General features: G+C 48.5%; 2 protein-coding genes across 2 annotated transcripts; one reads left to right on the top strand and one right to left on the bottom strand.

Annotated features, from left to right (window-relative positions):
* The first annotated feature begins 4 nt into the window (after positions 1-4).
* Positions 5-952, top strand: LOC120392627 (olfactory receptor 52E4-like). Its single transcript, XM_039517387.1, has one exon. It carries the CDS (start codon positions 5-7, stop codon positions 950-952), a length of 948 nt encoding a protein of 315 aa, XP_039373321.1.
* A 2,701-nt stretch (positions 953-3,653) lies between these two features.
* Positions 3,654-20,448, bottom strand: LOC120392629 (olfactory receptor 52M1-like). The gene is made up of 3 exons (XM_039517389.1): positions 19,500-20,448; positions 4,014-4,219; positions 3,654-3,899 (listed from the first exon to the last, which is right to left on the bottom strand). The coding sequence occupies exons 1-3, from the start codon at positions 20,446-20,448 to the stop codon at positions 3,654-3,656; spliced, it is 1,401 nt and encodes a 466-aa protein (XP_039373323.1).
* Positions 20,449-22,254: the final 1,806 nt, after the last annotated feature.

Raw genomic sequence — 22,254 nt, 5'->3', positions numbered from 1 at the left:
CTCCATGACAGATTCCAACACAACCAACTTCACCAACCCCTCCACCTTCATCCTGCTGGGCATTTCTGGCCTGGAGGCAGCCCTTGTCTGGATCTCCATCCCCTTCTGTGCCATGTACGCCATAACCATCTTGGGGAACTTCACTATCCTGTTCATTGTGAAGAGGGAGCCGAGTCTCCATAGGCCCATGTTCTATTTCCTCTGCATGCTGGCCGTCACCAACCTGGTCCTGTCCACGTCCATTGCACCCAAGACATTGAGTAACTTCTGGTTCAATTCCAGGGAGATCAATTTCAGTGCCTGCCTCACCCAGATGTACTTCATTCACTGCTTTGCAGTGATGGAGTCTGGGATATTCGTGGCCATGGCTTTTGATCGCTACGTGGCCATCTGCCATCCCCTGAGACATTTCACCATCCTGACAAACCCTGTGGTGGCCAAGATGGGCCTGGCCATAGTGCTGCGTGGCAGCATGCTCATACTGCCCTATCCCTTCCTGGCGAGTCGGCGGCCATATTGCAGAACCAACATCATCCCCCACACGCACTGTGAGCACATGGCCGTGGTGAAACTGGCCTGTGCTGACATCCGCGTGAGCAATTACTATGGCCTCTTTATGGCATTTTATGTGCTTGGTCTGGATGTGTTTTTTATTGCCGTGTCCTATATCCAGATCCTCAGGGCCGTCTTCAGCCTCCCCACAAAGGACTCCCGGGTCAAGACTTTTGGGACCTGTGGCTCCCACGTCTGTGCCATCTTAACCTTTTACCTCTCAGCTCTCTTCTCCTCTCTCACATACCGGTTTGGGCAGAATGTGGCCCTGTATTTCCATGTTCTCATGGCCAACGTGTACCTCCTGGTGCCCCCCATGCTAAACCCCATCATCTACGGGGTGAGGACCAAACAGATCCGGGACAGGCTGCTCCGGCTCTTCACTCATAAAGGGACCTAAAGTTTTCTCCTGGTGCTCTGGCTCTCAGACCGAGCTCCATGCAGAGCTGGCTGGTGACAGGTGCTGGGCCCCCTTCCCTGAATCAGGGGTTATTTAAGGACATTAAATCCTTTCCTGATCTATCTGTGCTCTGAAAGCATGACAAAGAGGGAATCTGTCTATGTACTACTCACTGGGCTGCCACCTTTCTAACTGCTGGTAACTGGACCCCTGAGACCACATCCCTTACCCCACCTCTTCCCCGCCTCAGTCGCTTGCTCCTCTCCTCTCGTCTCCCTGTCAATTGCTGGATCCTCTCCATGTCTTTCCTCCCCAGCGGAAGGGCAGCAATTTTAGATTTTGGTGTGGAGGAGGCAACAATGACTGTGATTCCAGGGGCTACTTAGACATTTGAAAACTACATCGAATTCCCCAATCTAATAAATAAATATTATTTATATTTATATTTATATTTATACAAGCATTCTCAAAACTACAGTACCCGCACGAGGAAATAAGGAGACAGATCAACAGAGCCAGACGTGTACCCAGAAGCCTCCTACTGCAAGAGAAACCCAAGAAAGAAACCAACAGGACTCCACTGGCCATCACATACAGTCCCCAGCTAAAGCCCCTCCACCGCATCATCAGGGATCTACAACCCATCCTGGACAATGATCCCACACTTTCACAGGCCTTGGGTGGCAGGCCAGTCCTCGCCCACAGACAACCTGCCAACCTGAAGCATATTCTCACCAATAACTGCACACCACACCATAGTAACTCTAGCTCAGGAACCAACCCATGCAACAAACCTCGATGCCAACTCTGCCCACATATCTATACCAGTGACACCATCACAGGACCTAACCAGATCAGCCACACCATCACTGGTTCATTCACCTGCACATCCACCAATGTAATATACGCCATCATATGCCAGCAATGCCCTTCTGCTATGTACATCGGCCAAACTGGACAGTCTCTAAGGAAAAGGATAAATGGACACAAATCAGATATTAGGAATGGCAATATACAAAAACCTGTAGGAGAACACTTCAACCTCCCTGGCCACACAATAGCAGATCTTAAGGTGGCCATCCTCCAGCAAAAAAACTTTAGGACCAGACTTCTAAGAGAAACTGCTGAGCTTCAGTTCATTTGCAAATTTGACACCATCAGTTTAGGATTAAACAAAGACTGTGAATGGCTTGCCAATTACAGAACCAGTTTCTCCTCCGTTGGTTTTCACACCTCAGCTGCTGGAACAGGGCCTCATCCTCCCTGATTGATCTAACCTCGTTATCTCTAGCTTGCTTCTTGCTTGCTTATATTTACCTGCCCCTGGAAATTTCCACTCTTGCATCCGACAAAGTGGGTATTCACCCACGAAAGCTCATGCTGCAAAACGTCTGTTAGTCTGTAAGGTGCCACAGGAGTCTTTGCTGCTTTTACAGAACCAGACTAACACGGCTACCCCTCTGATAATAAATAAATATTAGACCCATTCAGCTCTAAGAGTAACATTTTCTTATATCTTATAGCAATTCACTTCTGGGACACTGGTTAGGCTTAAATTTAAAAATAAAATTAATGTGTATTCTTACTTTGCTCCTAACTCTGCAGAGAGAGAGAGGCAGTGCTGGGTTCCATCTCAGCTCTGGGAGGGGAGTGGGGTCTAGTGGGGTACAGCAGGGGGAAGATACATCTGCAGTCCATATAAAAACATAAGAACCTAAGAATGGACATTGGTCCATCTAGCCCAGTGTCCGGTCTTCATCAGTGGCCAGTGCCAGGTGCCCCAGAGGGAATGAACAGAACAGGTATAAAGATAATAGATAATAATATATGGAGCTATACCTATCTCCTAGAACTGGAAGTGACCCTGAAAGGTCCCTGAGTCCAGCCCCTGTTTTATTTCTTGAGGAATCTACATTGATCTGTACACTTATTACTTATAGCCACTTAAAATCTACCTTTCTGTAAAGAGAAATCTGCTCATGAAAAGGGGCTGGTGCATTGAGGGATGGGCAGGCTGGCTAATAAACAATAGTGTATATATATATATATATATATATATATATATATATATATATATATATATATATATATATATATATGAATTTTAAACCTAACCAGTGTCCCTCATGTGACTGGCCACAAGATGTGAGAACATGTTAGTATTAGAGTGGAGTGGGTCTAGTATTTATTTAATTTTCTTTCTTTTATATTAGAATTAGATACAGTGCTCCTGCCACAAATTTTGCTAAGTTATCTGCCAAAAAATAGAGTTTTTAAGACTCTAAGTAGCCCCAGGAATCACCGTTACGGTGGTCATCCCGAGTGAAATCTGAAACAACTCCCTTGCAGCTGGGGGTGGGTAAGGGAGGTGAAAATGATCCAGTGTGTGACGAGGGTAGGGAGTAGAGGAGCAAAATATGATGGAAAGAGGAGGCACAGGGACAGAGCCTTGGCAGAAGAGGTGGGGTACGGCATGGGGATTTCAGGGTCCATTACCAGCAATAAGAAAAGTGGCAACCCAATGAGTTCTACATAGACCAATTCCCCAGGTTCTAACGCTGACACTGCACAGTAAGATCAGGAAAAGATATAATGTCTCTTTGACTGTCCAGTCAGTGATTCAGGGAAGAGGGTGCGGCACCATGCACCAGCCAGCTCTGCACAGAGCTCAGTATGAGAGCCAGAGCAGCAGGAGAGAACTTTAGGTCCCTTTACAAGTGAAGAACCGGAGCAGCCTGTTTCTGATCTGTTTGGTCGTCACCCCATAGATGATGGGGTTCAGCACAGGGGGTACCAGGAAGTACACGTTAGCAATGAGAACATGGAAGTGCATGGGGACATTCTGGTCAAACCAGTGCGTGAGGATGGAGAACAAAGATGGGATGCAAAAGGTTAAGAAGCCAAAGAGGTGGGAGACACAGGTCCTAAAAGTCTTGAGCCGGGCATCCTTTGTGGGAAGGCTGAAGATGGCCCTGAGGATCTGGATATAGGACATGGAGATAAAAAAGACATCCACACCAGTTATCAAGAATGCCACAGAGAGGGTGTAGTAACTACTGACGCGGATGTCAGCACATGCAACCTTCAACACAGTTATGCCCTCACAGTACGTGTGGGGGATGATGTTGGTTCTGCAAGATAGCCACTGCCTTGCCAGGAAGGGATAGGGCAGTATGACCATGATGCCACGCAGCACCATGGCCAGGCCGATCTTGGCCACCACAGAGTTTGTCAGGATGGTGGAATGTCTCAGGGGGTCGCAGATGGCTACATAGAGATCAAAAGCCATAGTCACGAGGATCCCAGACACCATCACTGAGAAGCGGTGAATGAAGTACATCTGGGTGAGGCAGGCACTGAAATCGATCTCCCTGGAATTGAACCAGAAAATGTTCAGCATTTTGGGAATGGTGGACGTAGACAGTAAAAGATTGGTGACGGCCAGCATGCAGAGGAAATAGTACATGGGCTCATGGAGGGTTGGCTCCATCTTGACAATGAACAGGATGGTGAAGTTCCAGAAGATGGCTATGACATACATGGTGCAGAAGGGGATGGAGATCCAGACATGGGCTGCCTCCAGGCCAGGAATGCCCAGCAGGATGAAGGTGGAGGGGTTGGTGAAGTTGGTTGTTTTGGACCCTGACATGGAGTAGGGGAGAAGGTGTCCAACTCTGAGGCAGAACGGTGTCTCCTGCATGTATTGTAGATTCCCCTGACTTTCTGTGTGTGCCCAGGCACTAGGGTAATTCCTGGATGGAGAGACAGTGTTAATATGAGACACTACATGCACTACTGGAGGCTGTTCTCATGGGTGAAGCAGATCGGTCGCTCTTCACACACTGAAAAATTACATTTTCCTTATTCAGAGAAATGAATTATGAAGAACTGACCCAGATAATGCCCATTCCTACACATCATGGTGTGGGAAACCTTAATAGGCACCAGCAGAAAACACAAGCCAGGCTAGATAGCCACTGTGTGGACCGTTCCCCATATACCCAGTTCCTCAAAATGTGAGAGTACAAAAAACACGAAACCTTTTTCAAAACATATAGCAGAGAAAACATCCCAATTAGAACACACCACAGGGAAAATCTCTCGGTTTCATTGATAAACATCTGCTCAGTTGCAGAAATGGCCAAAACAAAGACAATGTTCAGATGCGTAAGCAATGGCAAAGAGAATAACCTGCTCTGGACATGCGCTCAGTTTGGTCACCCAGTCTCTATAAAGTATGTAGCAGATAGAAAGGGGGTTTTCCAGACAGGCTCTGAGAATGGGGGAGGCTGCCAGAGGCAGACAGAGTGAAATGTCTGGAACTGTTTGGGTTAAAAGAAACAAAGAGGGGGATCAGAAGATAGAGGAGAACAAGATTAAAGACTGGAAGAGATTACATTCCAATGGAGAAACAGAGAACAGTTCACACCGCAATCTCTATAGATACTTAGTGCATCAGAGGAGCCAGTTCCCCAGAGCTGACAGAACAAGAACAAGGAGTTATGGTCTCAAGTTGCAGTGGGGGAGGTAGTTCCAGGTTCTACATTTCAAAATTTGAAAATTTGGAGAACGTGCAGAAGAGGCACAAAAAGGATTGGAGGCTGCAGAAAATGCCAGCCAGTGAGAGACTTAAAGAGCTTCATCTATTTATCGTATCAAAAGGACAATCAAATGGAGAACTTCATGGGGAGAAAACCATAGGTAATAATGGGCTCTGCAATATAGCAGAGAAAGACAGAGGAAAGCCCAGGGCCAAATTTTCAGCTCTGAGGGTGATTAACTATTGGAACAAACTGCGAAGGGAAATGGTGGATTCTCCAAGTCCCCATGGCTGCAGATCCAGACTGGGTGATTTTTCTGGAAGATCTGCTTGAAGACTTGTCTGCACTTAAAATGCTACAGTGGCGCTGCTGTAGCACTTCTGTGTAGACACTACCTACACCGACTGTAGGGGTTCTCCCATCAGTGAGGGAAATCCACCTCCAGGAAAGGTGGTAGCTAGGTCGAGAGAACAATTCCTTCCCTTACCTCGTGCTGTCTGTACTGAAGTTAAGTTCATATAGCTTCATCTCTCAGGGGTGTGGATTTTTTTGCTATTGGAAAAACAGAAAATACAGTGTGGGTTGCATTATGAGAGGTATAGCATGCAAGACATGGGAGATGATATATGCCTCTCTCAGGGTAGGTCCTACTTTTAACAGGGCGTTGGACTAGATAACCTTATGAGGCTAATCTTTATAATTCTATGATTCTATGATGCTCAGCACTGGTTAGGCGTCAACTGGAGCATTGTGTCCAGTTTTGGTGTCCAATGTGTAGAAAGCATGTAGAGACACTGGAGAGGACCCAGAGTCAACAGGCAAAGCTGATCCAAGGGAAGGAATACAAACCGTACAAGAAAAGGCTGGTGGAACTGGGTATGTTTAGTTTAGAAAAGAGGAGATTGAGGGGGACATGAGAGCAGTCTCCAGATACTTGAAAGGCTGACAAAGAAAAGGAGGAGAAAAGTTGTTCTGTCTCACCATGGAGGGCGGGGCAAGAGTTCAAACTCCAGCATAGCAGATTTAGATGAAATTTCGGGAAAAGCTTCCGAACTGTCCAAACACGAGGACAATTGAACATGTGAGTCGCGAGGTTGTGGAAGCTCCTGCGCTGGAGGTTTTCAGAAAAAACTGGATAATCCTCTGTCCTGGATGGCTTAGATGCAAGAAATCCTCCATCTCAGCAGCAGGCTAAACTAGATGGCCCTTCTCAGCCTGTGCCTCTATGATTCAATGATGTAAAATCCTAGTCTACACTGGGTCTCAGTGTAACACAAGTCATTGGGCTCAATACTGGGGTAACTAGGTGAAATGTAATGGCCTGTGTTATACAGGATGTCAGAATGGATGATCTAAAATCTGAGACCCACCTCATAACACAGGGAGAGGGAAACATTCAGTCCCATCAAAAGACTGAACGTATAACACCTATAAAAGGAAATTTGTTACATTAATCATATTTGGCATGTGGAACTTTTTGACACCAACATTATTGGAGCAAAGAGCTTAACAGAACTGGATTCCTAAATGGTGTAGTAAGAGGAGGCCCTGACATATAAACCTTGGTATCAGAGGCCCGGTATGAGGCCTAAGGCCTGAACTAAAGTAATGGACAATACTTTGCGAACATAAAGCAAAGTTAAGCTGTGAGCCAGAGGCAGGCCCTCCTCACAGAAGCTGGCAAGGAAAGGGCTGATGCTGCAAGAAGATACGTACCTAAAAGGTACTGGACACCAGAGATCAGAACATTCACATACTTGCACATTCCACACAGATAACAAGGAACAGGCTGACCCATCCCAATGACAGGGCCAAAAGGGTAATATGATGGATAGAGTTGTTTTGTTCGACCCAACATGTACAATGTGAGAGGTGGCACCTTGCTACGTAGAGGGGTTGCACCTCATACATCAGGAGTCATGTGTAACTTGTTTGTACCTGTGTAAAAGAATGTATCTCTGGGGCAATGTCTTTGTCCGGCCAAGGGGGCAGTGGGCCGAGTCCATTGACCGTGGGCGCATACTCGTAGTATGCCCTGAATTAGACTAAGAAATCTACAGGGAACTATTATTGTGTCCAATATGGCAATAAACCTGGCTGAAGTGCCTTCGTACCTTATTAGACTCTGTGGTTATTGGGGGTTCTCATCGGATCTGCTGTGTCAGCTATCTGCGCAGAGCTGGGGCAGCACACAGAGGGAACACACGCACGCAGCCGAGTGATATCAACACTGAACAGAGCAGAGCACCACACTGGTAGCATCTGACAAATGGATCGACCATTGTAGGTGCTACTGGTGGCACCGCCGTCAGTTACGGCTGCCTGACACCTTCCATTAGAAAACCTCATTTTCAGTTATTTATGTTTGTCAAACTTTAACCCTTTGGACTGAAATTTCCCACACTGGGTGTCGGCTTCCAGCTAAATTGTTTTTTGAAAGTTTCAGGTGAAACAGTTCAGTCGACTTCTCAAATGAATTTAGTATTGAAGATGTCTTGCCCATGCTGAAAAAGGAGGAGCCCTCGCACTTCCATACTTCCCAGCAGATAAAAGTCAGGTAACAGCAACCCCTCTCCCCACTAACAGCCAGAGGGCTGAAATGCAAGAGGAGAAGGTTACAGTCTCAGTACATTAACACAGAAGGTCTTTACTCAGGTCTTTCTCCAAGGAGAATTTTGCTTCTGTGCAGGCTGAGTAAAGTACAGGCCACAGCCTCAGAATTTGGATTTGTACATCTACTAACATATTTCATCGTGAAGGATCCCCTGTGCCACTGAAACGCAGCGACGTCGGGGCTGGAGGCCATCAGCCAGAGTGGGCGGTGCTGCACAGCAAAGTGTGAGGTTTTGACCCATGATACTGGAACAAACTCATCCCTGGTGGGAAGGGCTCTGCAATGTTTAACCGCTGTGCTGAGTGGAAAGAACAACAGACCTATTCTCTATCCCATCATGCCCATGTTGTACCGGGTGTGTCGGACAGCAAGACATGGGTACCTGTGACTCCTCAGGTAGCCGTGCCCCACACCTCTCTCACATCAGCATCTGCAGCAGCATCCCATGCCGAGAGCCGACACAGGGGTGTGCACCATTTATAATATAGCTCTGTGCAATCCCAGGGGGGTTCGCTCAGCCTCTAGGGGAGAAGCTTCATCTGGATGTAAACAGGTTGGAGACCAGCCTGTCTGTGCTTCTGTGCTATTTATGCAGCTTTAGGAGTAAACAGTAATTAAGGGACCTTCCCAAAGGAGATGAGAACTCTTGGGTTCTCCTCTGAGTCAGAGAGGAATTAGCTGCTCTCTCTGTATTTGTGTATATTTAAAAATTCTAGCTGATTAGTAAAGACACTAGGGATAATGCCTAGATCAGCATAGGGTCAGATACCCTGTCAATGCCCAGAATAGCTGGATAGATAGTAGCCAAGGTCACACAGAGATTGAGTGGCAGGATGACACACAGGACCCAGGAGTCCTGACTTCCCTGCTGTAACCACGGTCTCTCCCTCACACCAAGAAGGAAATGGACTCCCGCTCTGGCAGGGCCTGTTTGTTAGTTGGGATGCGGAGGAAAGGCTGGAAGAGGGAGCCTGAGCCTTCACCATCCTCTCAGGGTGAATTTGACATTTTCAGAACAATCTGGAGTTTGTGAGTTCTCTGCTTCTGTGAGGTGTGAACTTCAGGCCTCCACTTCTGCACCTACTCAGAAACCTGCCACCGCATCACAGTTATAGTGGTTGCTTCAGGAGAAGAGACTTAGTAAAAGCAACACCAGCACGACGTTACGTGATTGGAGTGCAGCCGCAGGCCTGTCCTGGGCACAGAGGCCTTTCCCTCCCCAAACAGCTGCCCAGGAACAAAGGGGCCCCATAGGCAGGACAGAGACTGGATCAGTGTTTGCACTGGGTTTCTTCTCTCCCTCTCGGTTCATTTCCTCCCAGTCTCTCTCAGGGGGAATTGAAATCGAATGTTCCAGGCTGAGTCAGACTTTCCAGGACTGCCCCAGCTGGAGGGTCTTGGATTCCCATAGGTCAAGCTGAGCCTGAGAAGAAGCCAGAATCTCCAGTGCGGAGCACCTGGGTTTTTGACCACTGGAATGAGACTGAACGAATTCTCCTGTCTGAGCTCAGGAGGGTCCCCGTGTCCACCTGTACTCAGGTTACTGACACTCTGTAGCTGGCAAACATGGTTTGACCTTCCTCTGTAGCTAAAGGCAAAGGGGGGCTAGGCCCTGATTTGGCTGGATTGTTGTGCTGATTATTTATGATCATTATTTGTGTTATGGAAGTGTCCAGAATCCCCACTGCAGTTCAGGGCCCCTTGTGTTGGGCCCTTCACAGGAAATAATAGAATCATGGAATCATAGAACTGGAAGGGACCTCGAGAGGTTATCAAGTCCAGTCCCCTGCACTCATGGCAGGACCAGCATGATCTAGAACATCCCTGACAGGTGTTTGTCTAACCTGCTCTTAAAAATCCCCAGTGATGGAGATTCCACAACCTCCCTGGGCAAGTTATTCCACCTGCTTCCTGAGAGATACCATCAGCGGGCACCTTTCGCATTGGATGGTTCCTCCAGCCTGGTTTTCTGTGAATGGGAAATGCAGGCCACAGTCTCTGCATAACCACACCAGGATCTGGATAGAGGCATCCAGGGTCGGGCTCTCTGTCTGGCTACAGGCGCAGGTGGAGGAGACAGAAGCAGTGATGTTACAGGCAAGATGGCCCTCCCAGCACAGCTTTACCACCCAAGAGGAACCTGGAAGGGCTGCTGTTCCCAGTTCAAAAGCCCACACCCCCTTTCCATTGGTCTCCTGACATCCTGCCAACTCACTTCCTGCTACCCTAAGCATTCCTGGGACCGTGATAGCTTCCCTCTCTTCCTGGGGTCTCTCTCGGACTGCCTGTCTGTGTGCATGGAAGGCAATTAGGGTTAGGTCTAACGAATTAACACTTCTGAGAAAACTGAATGGCTGAAACGCCCAGAGAAATGGTGCTACCCCCTTCCCCGATTCACACCCCCCCACCTTCTTCCAAATCACAGACGATGCTGGGCAGCCTGGTTTAGGTTTGGTCCACTCTAGCTGTGGTTTCTTCCGGGAAGTCTAGGAAAAAACATTTAAGATACATGCCCATACTAAAATTACTGCGGATAACATGAAGAACTAAACAATTAGGGCTCGGGTGAGTGCACGGGAAATGTGTTGTACTTCAAAATCAGAGTCTTGGAGAGCTAAACTCCACTGATGAAGTTTCTTGTTAGTCTCTTTGACTGTGTGAAGCCACTTCAGCGCAGCATGGTCAGTCTGCAGGTGGAAACGCCGTCCCCAAATATATGGGTGTAGCTTCTCCAGAGCGCACTGTGACGGGTTGTATCACAGAACCCTCCTTGGGAGCTGCCACCTGATGTGCCAAGATACTTCTGCCCCTGCCTTCCCTACCAGCTCAGGACTTCAATATCCTGCCTGGTTTGAGGCAGACCCACTAGCCTGCTGCAAACCCAGACCCAGGTCTGAATCACATCCCCTAACCACTGTAGGTTTAACTGGAAGCAGCTCACAGAAGTGTTCTTGTCTTTAGCACTCAGATGCCCAACTCCCAATGGGATCTAAACCCAAATAAATCCATTTTACCCTGTATAAAGCTTATACAGGGTAAACTCATAAATGGTTCACCCTCTATAACACTGAGGGAGAGAGATGCATGGCTGTTTGCCCCTCTGGGTATTAATACATACTCTGAGTTCATTAATAAGTAAAAAGTGATTTTACTAAATACAGAAAGTAGGATTTATGTTGTTCCAGGCAGTGAAAAACAGAACAAAGTCAGTCATCAAGCAAAATAAAATAAAATGCACAAATCTATGTCTAATCAAAGTGAATACAGATCATCTCACCCTCAGAGATGCTTCAGTAAGTTTTTTTTCCTCAGACACCTTCCTAGTCTGGGCACAATTCTTTCCCCTGGTACAGCTCTTGTTCCAGCTCAGGTGGTAGCTAGGGGATTCCTCATGATGGCGCCACTCCCTCCCTTTCTTCTGTTCCACCCCTTTATATATCTTTTGCATAAGGCGGGAATCCTTGGTCCCTCTGGGTTCCCACCCCTCCTCACTGGAAAAGCACCAGGTTAAAGATGGATTCCAGTTCAGGTGACATGATCACATGTTACTGCAAGACTTCATTGCCCACTTGCCAGCACACAGGTACACAGGAAGACTTACAGGTAAAACACACCCATCTGCAGTCAATTGTCCTGGTTAATGGGAGCCATCAAGATTCCAAACCACCATTAATGGCCCACACTTTGCATAATTACAATAGGCCCTCAGAGTTATATTTCATATTTCTAGTTTCAGATACAAGAGTGGTACATTTATACAACTAGGATGATCACACTCAGTAGATTATAAGCTTTGTAATGATACCTTACAAGAGACCTTTGGCATGAAGCATATTCCAGTTATATTAGCATATTTTCATAAAATCATATAGAGTTCAATGCCACACATACACAATGGCATAACATTCTTCCTCGGAGGCAGACCGTGGCTTTCCCTCTCAGGGAGCTTAGAAACACGACAGGGTGAAATTGTTGATCTAGCCCTTTCTGCACTAAAACAGCTCCCGCACCGTGCTCTGCTGCATCCCTGGTTACGAGGAAAGGTTGGTCAAAGCCTGGGCGCAGCGCCTCCTGCTGGTCGTCTTGAGAATTAGCTCTACCAGCTGGTGTCTCACCTGCCGCTGGCCCCCGTGTCCCTCCCAGACTCCAGTGCCCTTTACATCTGATTATACCCCCCGCAGCAACCCACAATCTGGGTCTGCCCACCCAGAGGAACCCTCAACCCTCTATCCCCACTTTGCCTCAGTGGCTACTGCCACTCATCATCTAGCCCCCGCTCCCTGGGGCAGACACAGTCTGTGAACCACTCACCATTGGCAAGTGGGTTCGGACCGGCTGCCTCTGCCTATTCCTGGGCTGCTCCTCTGAAGCCTTAGTACCCCTTTGTGGGCCCTTATCTCTGCCTGCAGCCGGGGCTCAGCTAGGCTGGAGCTCCCCAGCTCCCTCTGCCCTTCCCCAGCACTGCTCCTCCCTAGGTACCCTGCTCAGCTCCCAAGCAGCCAGGTCCTTCCCTCTCCGAGGCTAGAGAGAGAGTGGCTCTGATAAGGGCCAGCAGGGCCCTGATTGAGCTGGCCACAGCTACCCAGTCATCTTCCCCGAGCTGTTCTGAATCCCTTTCCCTGCTGCTGCCCTCTGCAGGGCTGCTTTTAACCCCTTTTCTGCAGGAGTAACTCCAGGCTCTTAGTACAGGGTCAGGCCGAAGGGCAGCCTTAAGCTGCTTAAAGGCTCCCTGACACTCCCCAGTCCACTTAACTGCATTTGGTTGCTTCTCCCTCATCAGGTCTGTCAGTGAAGTGGCAATCTGGCTGCAGTGTGTACAGATTGCTGGAAGAAGAACAGGCAGACCCAGAGGCACATTTGAGTAGATGGGCTTCTTTACTGCGGTACTTGTTCCCCTGGACCCAACTGTTTAGTAAGCACTGGATTAGTTACAATTTACTTTTTTTGTTTACACTAGTATGTCAACTTTTACATTTATTACAACACCCCCAAAACCCTTCTGAAGTAGATGAACGCCCATACAATGAATATTGATAACTCTATATTGAATAGAATTATTTTGCCCCTGATTATTATTTATCTTATTAGCATATTTTACAAATAAGTTTTACTTTGAAGACAGACTTCTTTGCTCTAATTGCAATTATGAACTTTTTGGATTAGCGGTTTGCAGGGCAGGGAGGAAAGGACCAGTGCAGCTGGGAAAGAAAGGGAGACGGAGAGGGAGATAACACTTCTTCATCCCAAAAGACATTTTTTAGATCCCCACATTCCTTAGGCAGCTGCAACCTTATTAAACCCTTAACAAGGAGAAGGGAGGGGGAAGGGGTAAACCTAAATCTATCAGTCACAGAAAGATTTATTTAATGTATTTATTAAGCGCAGAAGCGGCACTCGCCCGTGCCTTTACTCCCTAAAGCCATCTCTGTTCAACAGCAGTGTTGCAGGCACAAAGGCCTGAGGCGACAGCAACAGTGGTTCGTTGCCCGGTGTGCCTCGCTCCAATAGACACACCAAGGTGGAGAAGCAAACAAAGGTTTATTTGAGATCTCAAAGCACAGTACTTGGAGACAGACAAGTCTCAAATCAAGCACACTCCATACAAGCAGCTCTCTCTCTTTATACATGATTTCAGCTAAGCATCTCTATTACCCCCACTGCCCAGCCCCTCCCCCCTTCCCCCCCTCTTCTTCCCTCCCTTCTAGTTCCCATATAGCAGATACATTATAAAGTAGCAATTACACTGAACAGGTTAAATCATACTTGGCAGAAAACAAATTATCTCGTTAGTAACTTTTTCCTGACCGGTTATTTTGTTTCACTCCCTTCAGCCAGGTGCAAGCAGGCTTTATAATTGCCTCCTGGTATCAGTGTTGCACTGATAACTAGTTGCCACACATTCCATTCTTTCCATCTGGCCTGTGGGGTTAATTAAAGTCTGAACATGGAAGCGGTTCGGGCAAGCAGAGGCCTGATACAGGGAGCCTACATTGGCACTGTTGTTTTCCACCCTTCTGTTAATACTGGGCCATTCCTGGTGCCACCAACAGCAGTTTCCCAGTTTTTTGCTTTGCCCTTACATGTTCCAACACAAATGACCTGTAATATCCTGCCAAGCCTAGGAAGGATTGGACCTGCCTTTTTGACTTAGGGACAGGCCAAGTCTGCATAGCCTCTACCTTAGCTTGTCAGGGGTTGATAGTTCCATGCCCCAGCTGGTGTCTGACGTAAGTCACCCTGTTTAGGACTATTTAACATGTTTTAGCCTTAACTGTCAGCCCTGTCTCCCGTATGCGCTGGAAGACGCTTGGAGGCGTTCCAGGTGTTCTGCCCATGAATCAGAGAATATGGCCACATCGTCAAGATAGGCTACTGCAAATTCACCAGATCCAGCCAGAAGGTTATTGACCAGTCTTTGGGAAGTAGCGGGTGCACTGTGCAGCCCGAAAGGCAGCACATTAAATTCATACAGCCCAACATGGGTGACGAAGGCTGAACTGTCCTTGGCTGGGTCATCGAGTGGCACTTGCCTGTACCCCTTGCTTAAGTCTAAGGTGGAGATAAACTGGATGTGTCCCAGGTTCTCCAATAGCTCATCTGTGAGTGGCGTTGGGTAGTGGCATTTAGCTCATGGTAGTCCACACAAAAGCAAATTTCTCCATCCACACAGTCCCACGGACGCAGACACACATGGATTCAGATGCACATACACACATACCCCCATGTGTACATAGGATGACCAGATAGCAAGTGTGAAAAATCGGGACAGGAGGTGGGGGGTAATAGGTATCTATATAAGAAAAAGCCCCAGAAATCGGGACTGTCCCTATAAAATTGGGACATCTGGTCACCCTATGTACACCACCCACAAAGATTCATATGCTCAAAAAGACACATGGATGCACATGCACACACATATTCCTGACCTCCAGGTCCCCATCCAGGAGGCATGGCCAGGGGAACACCTCACTGGAGAATCCCACCAGAATTGAAGCCTGAGAGAAGACTCTGAGCAGCTCATTAGCTGTGGCATAAGCACTGAGATCCTCTCTATCCAGGGGGTGCTTGATCCCCACTCCATGCCAAGCCCTGCCCCCACTCCAACCTTAACTGCAAGCCCCCACCCTTGCCCCGCCTCTTCCCACCCTGCTCCACCCCAGGCCCCACCCCCACTCCACCCCTTCCCTTGCTCTGGACTTGAGGGGTGTGTATACCCCAGCATGTGATCAACCTAATGGAAAACATATTATGTGCATTCAGCCACCCTGAATTAATGGAACAGAACACCACATAGCTAAGGGTAAATAAGGAGACAGGCTTTTAGAAACAAGGTCGTATGTAGCTGGAAGTTTCTGCTAACCTGAATGGGAGGAGGGGACAGACCAGTAAACAGCTGACACTGAAAACATTGGTGAATGGGAAACCTTGAGTCTAGACCCCTCTGATATTAAAAGTTTACTGAAAGTTAGAAAAGTGATGGTCCAGTGGGGTCATTATGACCTGTGTGTTTTGTAGAAGTTAGTTATAAAAGATTGGCTAATAGAGTGTACTTGGGAGCAGCCCTCTGAAGCCATCTTGAGAGACCTTTTTCCTGACACCCTTTCTCCTCGGTGAGTGAGCAACTGGCCAGCGCGAACCTGCTGGTAGTTACTCAATACCGTCCCCGATGTTAGGGCAATATCCGGGATGTTCTACGCCTATTGCTTATGCTTGTGTGTGCTTAGAATCATAGAATCACAGAATCTCAGGGTTGGAAGGGACCTCAGGAGGTCATCTAGTCCAACCCCCTGCTCAAAGCAGGACCAAACCCAACTAAATCATCCCAGCCAGGCCTTTGTGAAGCCTGACCTTAAAAACCTCTAAGAAAGGAGATTCCACCACCTCCCTAGGTAACCCATTCCAGTTCTTCACCACCCTACTAGTGAAAAAGTTTTTCCTAATGTCTAACCTAACCCCCCCACCCTGCAACTTGAGACCATTACTCCTTGTTCTGTCATCTTCTACCACTGAGAACAGTCTAGATCCATCCTCTTTGGAACCCCCTTTCAGGTAGTTGAAAGCAGCTATCAAATCCCCCCTCATTCTTCTCTTCTGCAGACTAAACAATCCCACTTCCCTCAGCCTCTCCTCATAAGTCATGTACTCCAGGCCCCTAATCATTTCTGTTGCCCTCCGCTGGACTCTCTCCAATTTATCCACATCCTTCTTGTAGTTTGGGGCCCAAAACTGGACACAGTACTCCAAATGAGGCCTCACCAGTGTTGAGTAGAGGGGAATGATCACATCCCTCGATTGGCTGGAAATGCCCCTACTTATACAACCCAAAATGCCATTAGCCTTCTTGGCAACAAGGGCACACTGTTGACTCATATCCAGCTTTTCGTCCACCGTAACCCCTAGGTCCTTTTCTGCAGAACTGCTGCCCAGCCATTCGGTCCCTAGTCTGTAACAATGCATGGGATTCTTCTGTCCTAAGTGCAGGACTCTGCACTTGTCCTTGTTGAACCTCATCATATTTCTTTTGGCCCAATCCTCTAATTTGTCTAGGTCCCTCTGTATCCTAGCCCTACACTCCAGCGTATCAACCACTCCTCCCAGTTTAGTGTCATCTGCAAACTTGCTAAGGGTGCAGTCCACACCATCCTCCAGATCGTTAATGAAGATATTGAATAAAACAGGCCCCAGCACTGACCCTTGGGGCTCTCCACTTAATACTGGCTGGCAACTAGACATGGAACCATTGATCACTACCCGTTGAGCCCGACCATCTAGCCAGTTTTCTATCCACCTTACCGTCCATTCATCCAGCCCAGACTTCTTTAACTTGCTGGCAAGAATACTGTGGGAGACCGTATCAAAAGCTTTGCTAAAGTCCAGAAATAGCACATCCACTGCTTTCCCCTCATCCACAGAGCCGGTTAACTCATTATAGAAGGCAATTAAGTTAGTCAGGCATGACTTGCCCTTGGTGAATCCATGCTGACTGTTCCTGATCACTTTCCGCTCCTTTAAGTGGTTCAGGATTGATTCCTTGAGGACCTGTTCCATGTTTTTTCCCGGGACTGAGGTGAGACTGACTGGCCTGTAGTTCCCTGGATCTTCCTTCTTCCCTTTTATAAAGATGGGCACTACATTAGCTTTTTTCCAGTCGTCCGGGACCTCCCCCGATCGCCATGAGTTTTCAGAGATAATGGCCAATGGCTCTGCAATCTCATCGGCCAACTCCTTTAGCACCCTCGGATGCTGCGCATCCGGCCCCATGGACTTGTGCTCGTCCAGCTTTCCTAAATAGTCCCGAACTCCTTCTTTCTCCACAGAGAGCTGGTCACCTCCTCCCCATACCGTGCTGCAGAGTGCAGCTGTCTGGGAGCTGACCTTGTCTGTGAAGACAGAGGCAAAAAAAGCATTGAGTACACTAGCTTTCTCCACATCCTCTGTCACTAGGTTCCCTCCCTCATTCAGCAAGGGGCCCACACTTTCCTTGACTTTCTTCCTGTTGCTAACATACCTAAAGAAACCCTTCTTGTTACTCCTAACATCTCCGGCTAGCTGCAACGCCAAGTGTGATTTGGCCTTCCTAATTTCACTCCTGCATGCCTGAGCAATACTTTTATACTCCTTCCTGGTTATTTGTCCAATCTTCCACTTCTTGTAAGCTGTTTTTTTGTGTTTAAGACGAGCAAGGATTTCACTGTTAAGCCAAGCTGGTCGCCTGCCATATTTACTTTTCTTCCTACACATTGGGATGGTTTGTTCCTGCAACCTCAATAAGGTTTCTTTAAAATACAGCCAGCTTTCCTCGACTCCTTTCCCCGTCATGTTATTCTCCCAGGGGACCTTGCCCATCAGTTCCCTGAGGGAGTCGAAGTCTGCTTTTCTGAAGTCCAGGGTCTCTGTTCTACTGCTTTCCTTTTTTCCTTGTGTCAGGATCCTGAACTCGACCATCTCATGGTCACTGCCTCCCAGGTTCCCATCCACTTAAATCCAATAAACTGCAGTGTGAGACAAGAGCCTGCTGACTTGCACTGCTCCTTGATCAGACAGAATCGCTGAGTTCCTGTTGATTTATTCCTTACACCTCCTGGAGTGAAATAATTAAGTTGCCCCTGTTGGGGGTTCTGACAACACCAGGTAACATTTCTCCCAGGCCCCAACCCTGCCCCATCTCTTCCCTGCATCTTTCTGCCCCCCCCGACACCCGTCGAGCATGCCCCATCTCCACACCTCCCAGCACCTCCTGCATGCTGCAAAACAGCTCATCTGTGGTGAGTGGGAGGCACAGGGAGAGAGTGGGAGGAGTTGATCCCCGGGGCCACCGGTGAGTGAGAGGTGCTGAAGGGAGGGAGGGAAGCTTGGCTGCTGACAGGGGCTAAGCACCAGCTCATTTTTTCCATGGATGCTCCTCTATGTACTGATCAAAAGCCACACAGAGCATACGTCAGACTAAGCTTCACTGTCCCGATTCATCCCCTGGGCAACGGGGGCCCTGTAGCTCCAGATAAGGTGCCGTGTACGTGTGGAAATAGCCGGCTAATGGCAGCTGTGCCACTGATCTCCCTCCCTATCAGCTACCACAGCGACCCCGGCCTCTGCCCAGCATCCTGCCTTTCCAGCTAATGCAGGGGCTGTTCCTTCCGCCTCTCTCAGCTGTTGTCCTCCTAGCGCCAAAGCTGACCCCTTGCCCTGCCCCGAGGCCTGGCTCAGGGCAAAGGGCTCCCAGCACATCCCCACTGCAGAGCTCTGCCAGCTACAGGCCTCCCGCCAGGGGGAACAAAGGGGAAGCTAAGGAAATAAACCACACAAGGGTCTCTGCCCTCAGGACTCTGTAGCTGAGCTCCAGGGCCCACGAGCTGTATGAGGCACAATCTCACCCGCCTGCAGCACAATCGTGCTCCCAACCCTCAGCTGCTTTTCTACGCCTTCCCTGTCCGCTCCTGATTTGCCTGTCTGCCCCAGCGCTGTCTCCTCACTGCAGGCTGCTTGTCGGCTGCAGCAGCTCCGGTCCCAGCCTTGGAGCAGAAGGAACCCAGCTGGCGGGGGTGGAAGGTGGAGATGATCCAGCGAGTGATGGTGGGAGGGGATGAGTGATCAATGGGGGGGGGTGTTGGGGGAAATGGCACAGAAGTGGGAAAGGCGTTGAGGGAAGAGGCAGGGCAAGGGGGTGTCAGGTGTCCAGTTATCAGCAATTAGAAAGGTGGCAACTCTATGAGTTAGTGAGTTGAGCACAGTCCGATTCCCCAGTTTATCAGGCTTACACAGCACAGTAAGGCCAGGAAAGGGTTGAATGTCTCTGTGACTGTTCAGTAAGTGATTCAGGGAAGGGGGCCCAGCACTATGTCACCAGCCAGCTCTGCACGGAGCTCGGTCTGAGAGCCAGAGCACCAGGAGAAACCTTTAGTTCCTTTATCAGTAAAAAGCTGGAGCAGCCTGTTCCGGATCTGTTTGGTCCTCACCCCATAGATGATGGGGTTCAGCATGGGGGGAACCAGGAGGTACACGTTGGCAAGGAGAATGTGGAAATACAGAGTCACATTGTGGCCAAACCGGTGCGTGATGAAGGAGAAGAGACCTGGGATGTAAAAGATTAAGATGGCACAGAGGTGGGAGCTGCAGGTCCCAAAAGACTTGAGCCAGGCGTCCTTTGTGGGGAGGCTGAAGATGGCCCTGAGGATCTGGGTATAGGACACGGCGATAAAAAACACATCCAGACCAGTCAACAAGAATGCCATAGAGAGGCTATAGTAACTTATGACACGGATGTCTGCGCAGGCCAGTTTCACTACGGCTATGTGCTCGCAGTACGTGTGGGGGATGATGTTGGTTCTGCAATATGGCCACTGCCTCGCCAGGATGGGATAGGGCAGTATGAACATGCCACCACGCAGCACCACGGCCAGGCCGATCTTGACAACCACAGGATTTGTCAGGATGGTGGAATGTCTCAGGGGATCACAGATGGCCACATAACGATCAAAAGCCATGGCCACGAAGATCCCAGACTCCATCACTGTGAAGCAGTGAATAAAGTACATCTGGGTGAGGCAGGCACTGAAATCGATCTCCCTGGAATTGAACCAGTAGATGCTCAGCATTTTGGGCAGGATGGACGTAGACAGGACCAGGTCGGTGACGGCCAGCATGCAGAGGAAATAGTACATGGGCTCATGGAGGCTGGGATCCATCTTCACAATGAACAGGATGGTGAAGTTCCCCAAGACGGCTATGACATACATGGCGGAGAAGGGGATGGAGATCCAGACATGGGCAGCCTCCAGGCCGGGAATACCCAGCAGGATGAAGGTGGAGGGGTTGGTGAAGTCGGTTGTGTTGGAATCTGACATGGAGTAGGGGAAAAGGTGTCCAATTCTGAGGCAGAATGGTGTCTCCTGCATGTACCGTATGTTCCCCTGACTTTCTGTATGTGCCCAGGCTCTAGGGTGGTGGTCACTTTTCAAATGCCTGGATGGAGAGACAATGTTAATATGAGCCACAGCATGCACTACTGGAGGCTGTTTTCATGGGTGAGGCAGTGTTTGCTCTACACACACTGAAAAATGATATGTTTATTACTCAGATAAATGAATTATGAAGAACCCACCCTACTAATATCAATTCCATATTTTATGGTTCTCCATTCATCAACAATTGCTACACATTATGGTGTGGAAAACCTTAATGGGAACCAGCAGGAAACATGAGTGTGGATACTGGTTATCCATCATTGTTCCTTACGCCTTGTCTACACTGCAAAGATTTTTAGCCAAAAGGCAGCTTTTGGTGTTAAACAGTGGAGGTGTATACTCTGCAAAGCCACTTTTGATGATGGAACTCCTCAGTTTCAGTGAGATTATAAAACCACCTTGACAAAAGTTGTAAGGCTTTTTAATCAAAAGTTTTGTCACCCAAGTGCCAATATAGACATTTGTACTTGATTTTATCACAGTAATAGGCCTCCGGAAGACATCCCACAATGCCCATCCTGACCACTCTGGTCAGAAGTTTCAACTCTGCTACCTTGCATCCAGGCAAACACCTTCCACACACACACACCCTTTTAAAGCCATGGGAATTTTGAAATTCCTCTTCCTGTTTGCTCGGCATCGAGAGCTCATATCATAGAATCGAAGAATCATAGAATATCAGGGTTGGAAGGGACCTCAGGAGGTCATCTGGTCCAACCCCCTGCTCAAAGCAGGACCAATTCCCAACTAAATCATCCCAGCTAGGGCTTTGTCAAGCCGGGCCTTAAAAACCTTTAAGAATGGAGATTCCACCACCTCCCTAGGTAACCCACTCAAGTGCTTCACCACTCTCCTAGTGAACTAGTTTTTCCTAATATCGAACCTAAACCTCCCCCACTGCAACTTGAGACCATTACTCCTTGTTCTGTCTTCTGCCACCACTGAAAACAGCCGAGCTCCATTCTTAGGTAGTTGAGGGCTGCTATCAAATCCCCCCTCACTCGTCTCTTCTGCAGACTAAACAATCCCACTTCCCTCAGCCTCTCCTCATAAGTCACGTGCTCCAGCCCCCTAATCATTTTTGTTGCCCTCCGCTGGACTCTTTCCAGGCAGGAGCTGTCCTCCATTCCGGAGGTGTCCAGCCAGTCTCGGCAGTCACAATCAGGTGAGCGAGAAGCAGGACATGAGACCTCTGGGAAGTGATTTTGCTTTGTGAAGTTTGGAGGTGGGTTGAGGGCTGAGAAAAAATAAATAAAAATAATTGGAGATCTACCTATTTGCTAGAACTGGAAGGGACCTTGAAAGGTCATCAAGTCCAGCCCCCTGCCTCCACTAGCAGGACCAACTACTGATTTTTGCCCTAAACCCTAAATGGCCCCTCAAGGACTGAACTCACAGCCAGGGTTTAGGCCAAATGCTCAAACCACTGAGCTATCCTCCCCTCAATGTGCACAGCTGGCTAGGTTTCTGTGTGCTGGGTATTTTCCTGTGCAGCTAGACAGTACGGTGGAAGAGGGTGTTGATGCACACCGAGATGTCACAGGAATCCTCCAGAGAGATCTCTAGGAAACTTTCCTGCAGATGCTCCGCAATCCTGTTCTGGAGGCTCCTTGGCAGAGCTGCTTTGTTCCTTCCCCCATTGATGAACACTTTCCTGTGCCATTCTGCAATTACTTGGACAAGGAC

This window comes from Mauremys reevesii, unplaced genomic scaffold (assembly GCF_016161935.1).
Source record: "Mauremys reevesii isolate NIE-2019 unplaced genomic scaffold, ASM1616193v1 Contig105, whole genome shotgun sequence".
NCBI lineage: Eukaryota > Metazoa > Chordata > Testudines > Geoemydidae > Mauremys > Mauremys reevesii.
This window is presented reverse-complemented; position numbering and strand designations above follow the sequence as displayed.

Bases quoted from the DNA above. Each gene is read 5' to 3' on its own strand.
- LOC120392627 (XM_039517387.1), top strand. From the start codon at position 5: ATGACAGATTCCAACACAACCAACTTCACCAACCCCTCCACCTTCATC.
- LOC120392629 (XM_039517389.1), bottom strand. From the start codon at position 20,448: ATGTCAGATTCCAACACAACCGACTTCACCAACCCCTCCACCTTCATC. The intron at 4,220-19,499 runs GTTTCTCCTGGT...ATCTCTATGTAG, and splicing joins TACTGATAAAGGAACTAAAG to CCATCTGCGACCCCCTGAGA. The intron at 3,900-4,013 runs GTCAGTAGTTAC...CTTCCCACAAAG, and splicing joins TTGCATGTGCTGACATCCGC to GATGCCCGGCTCAAGACTTT.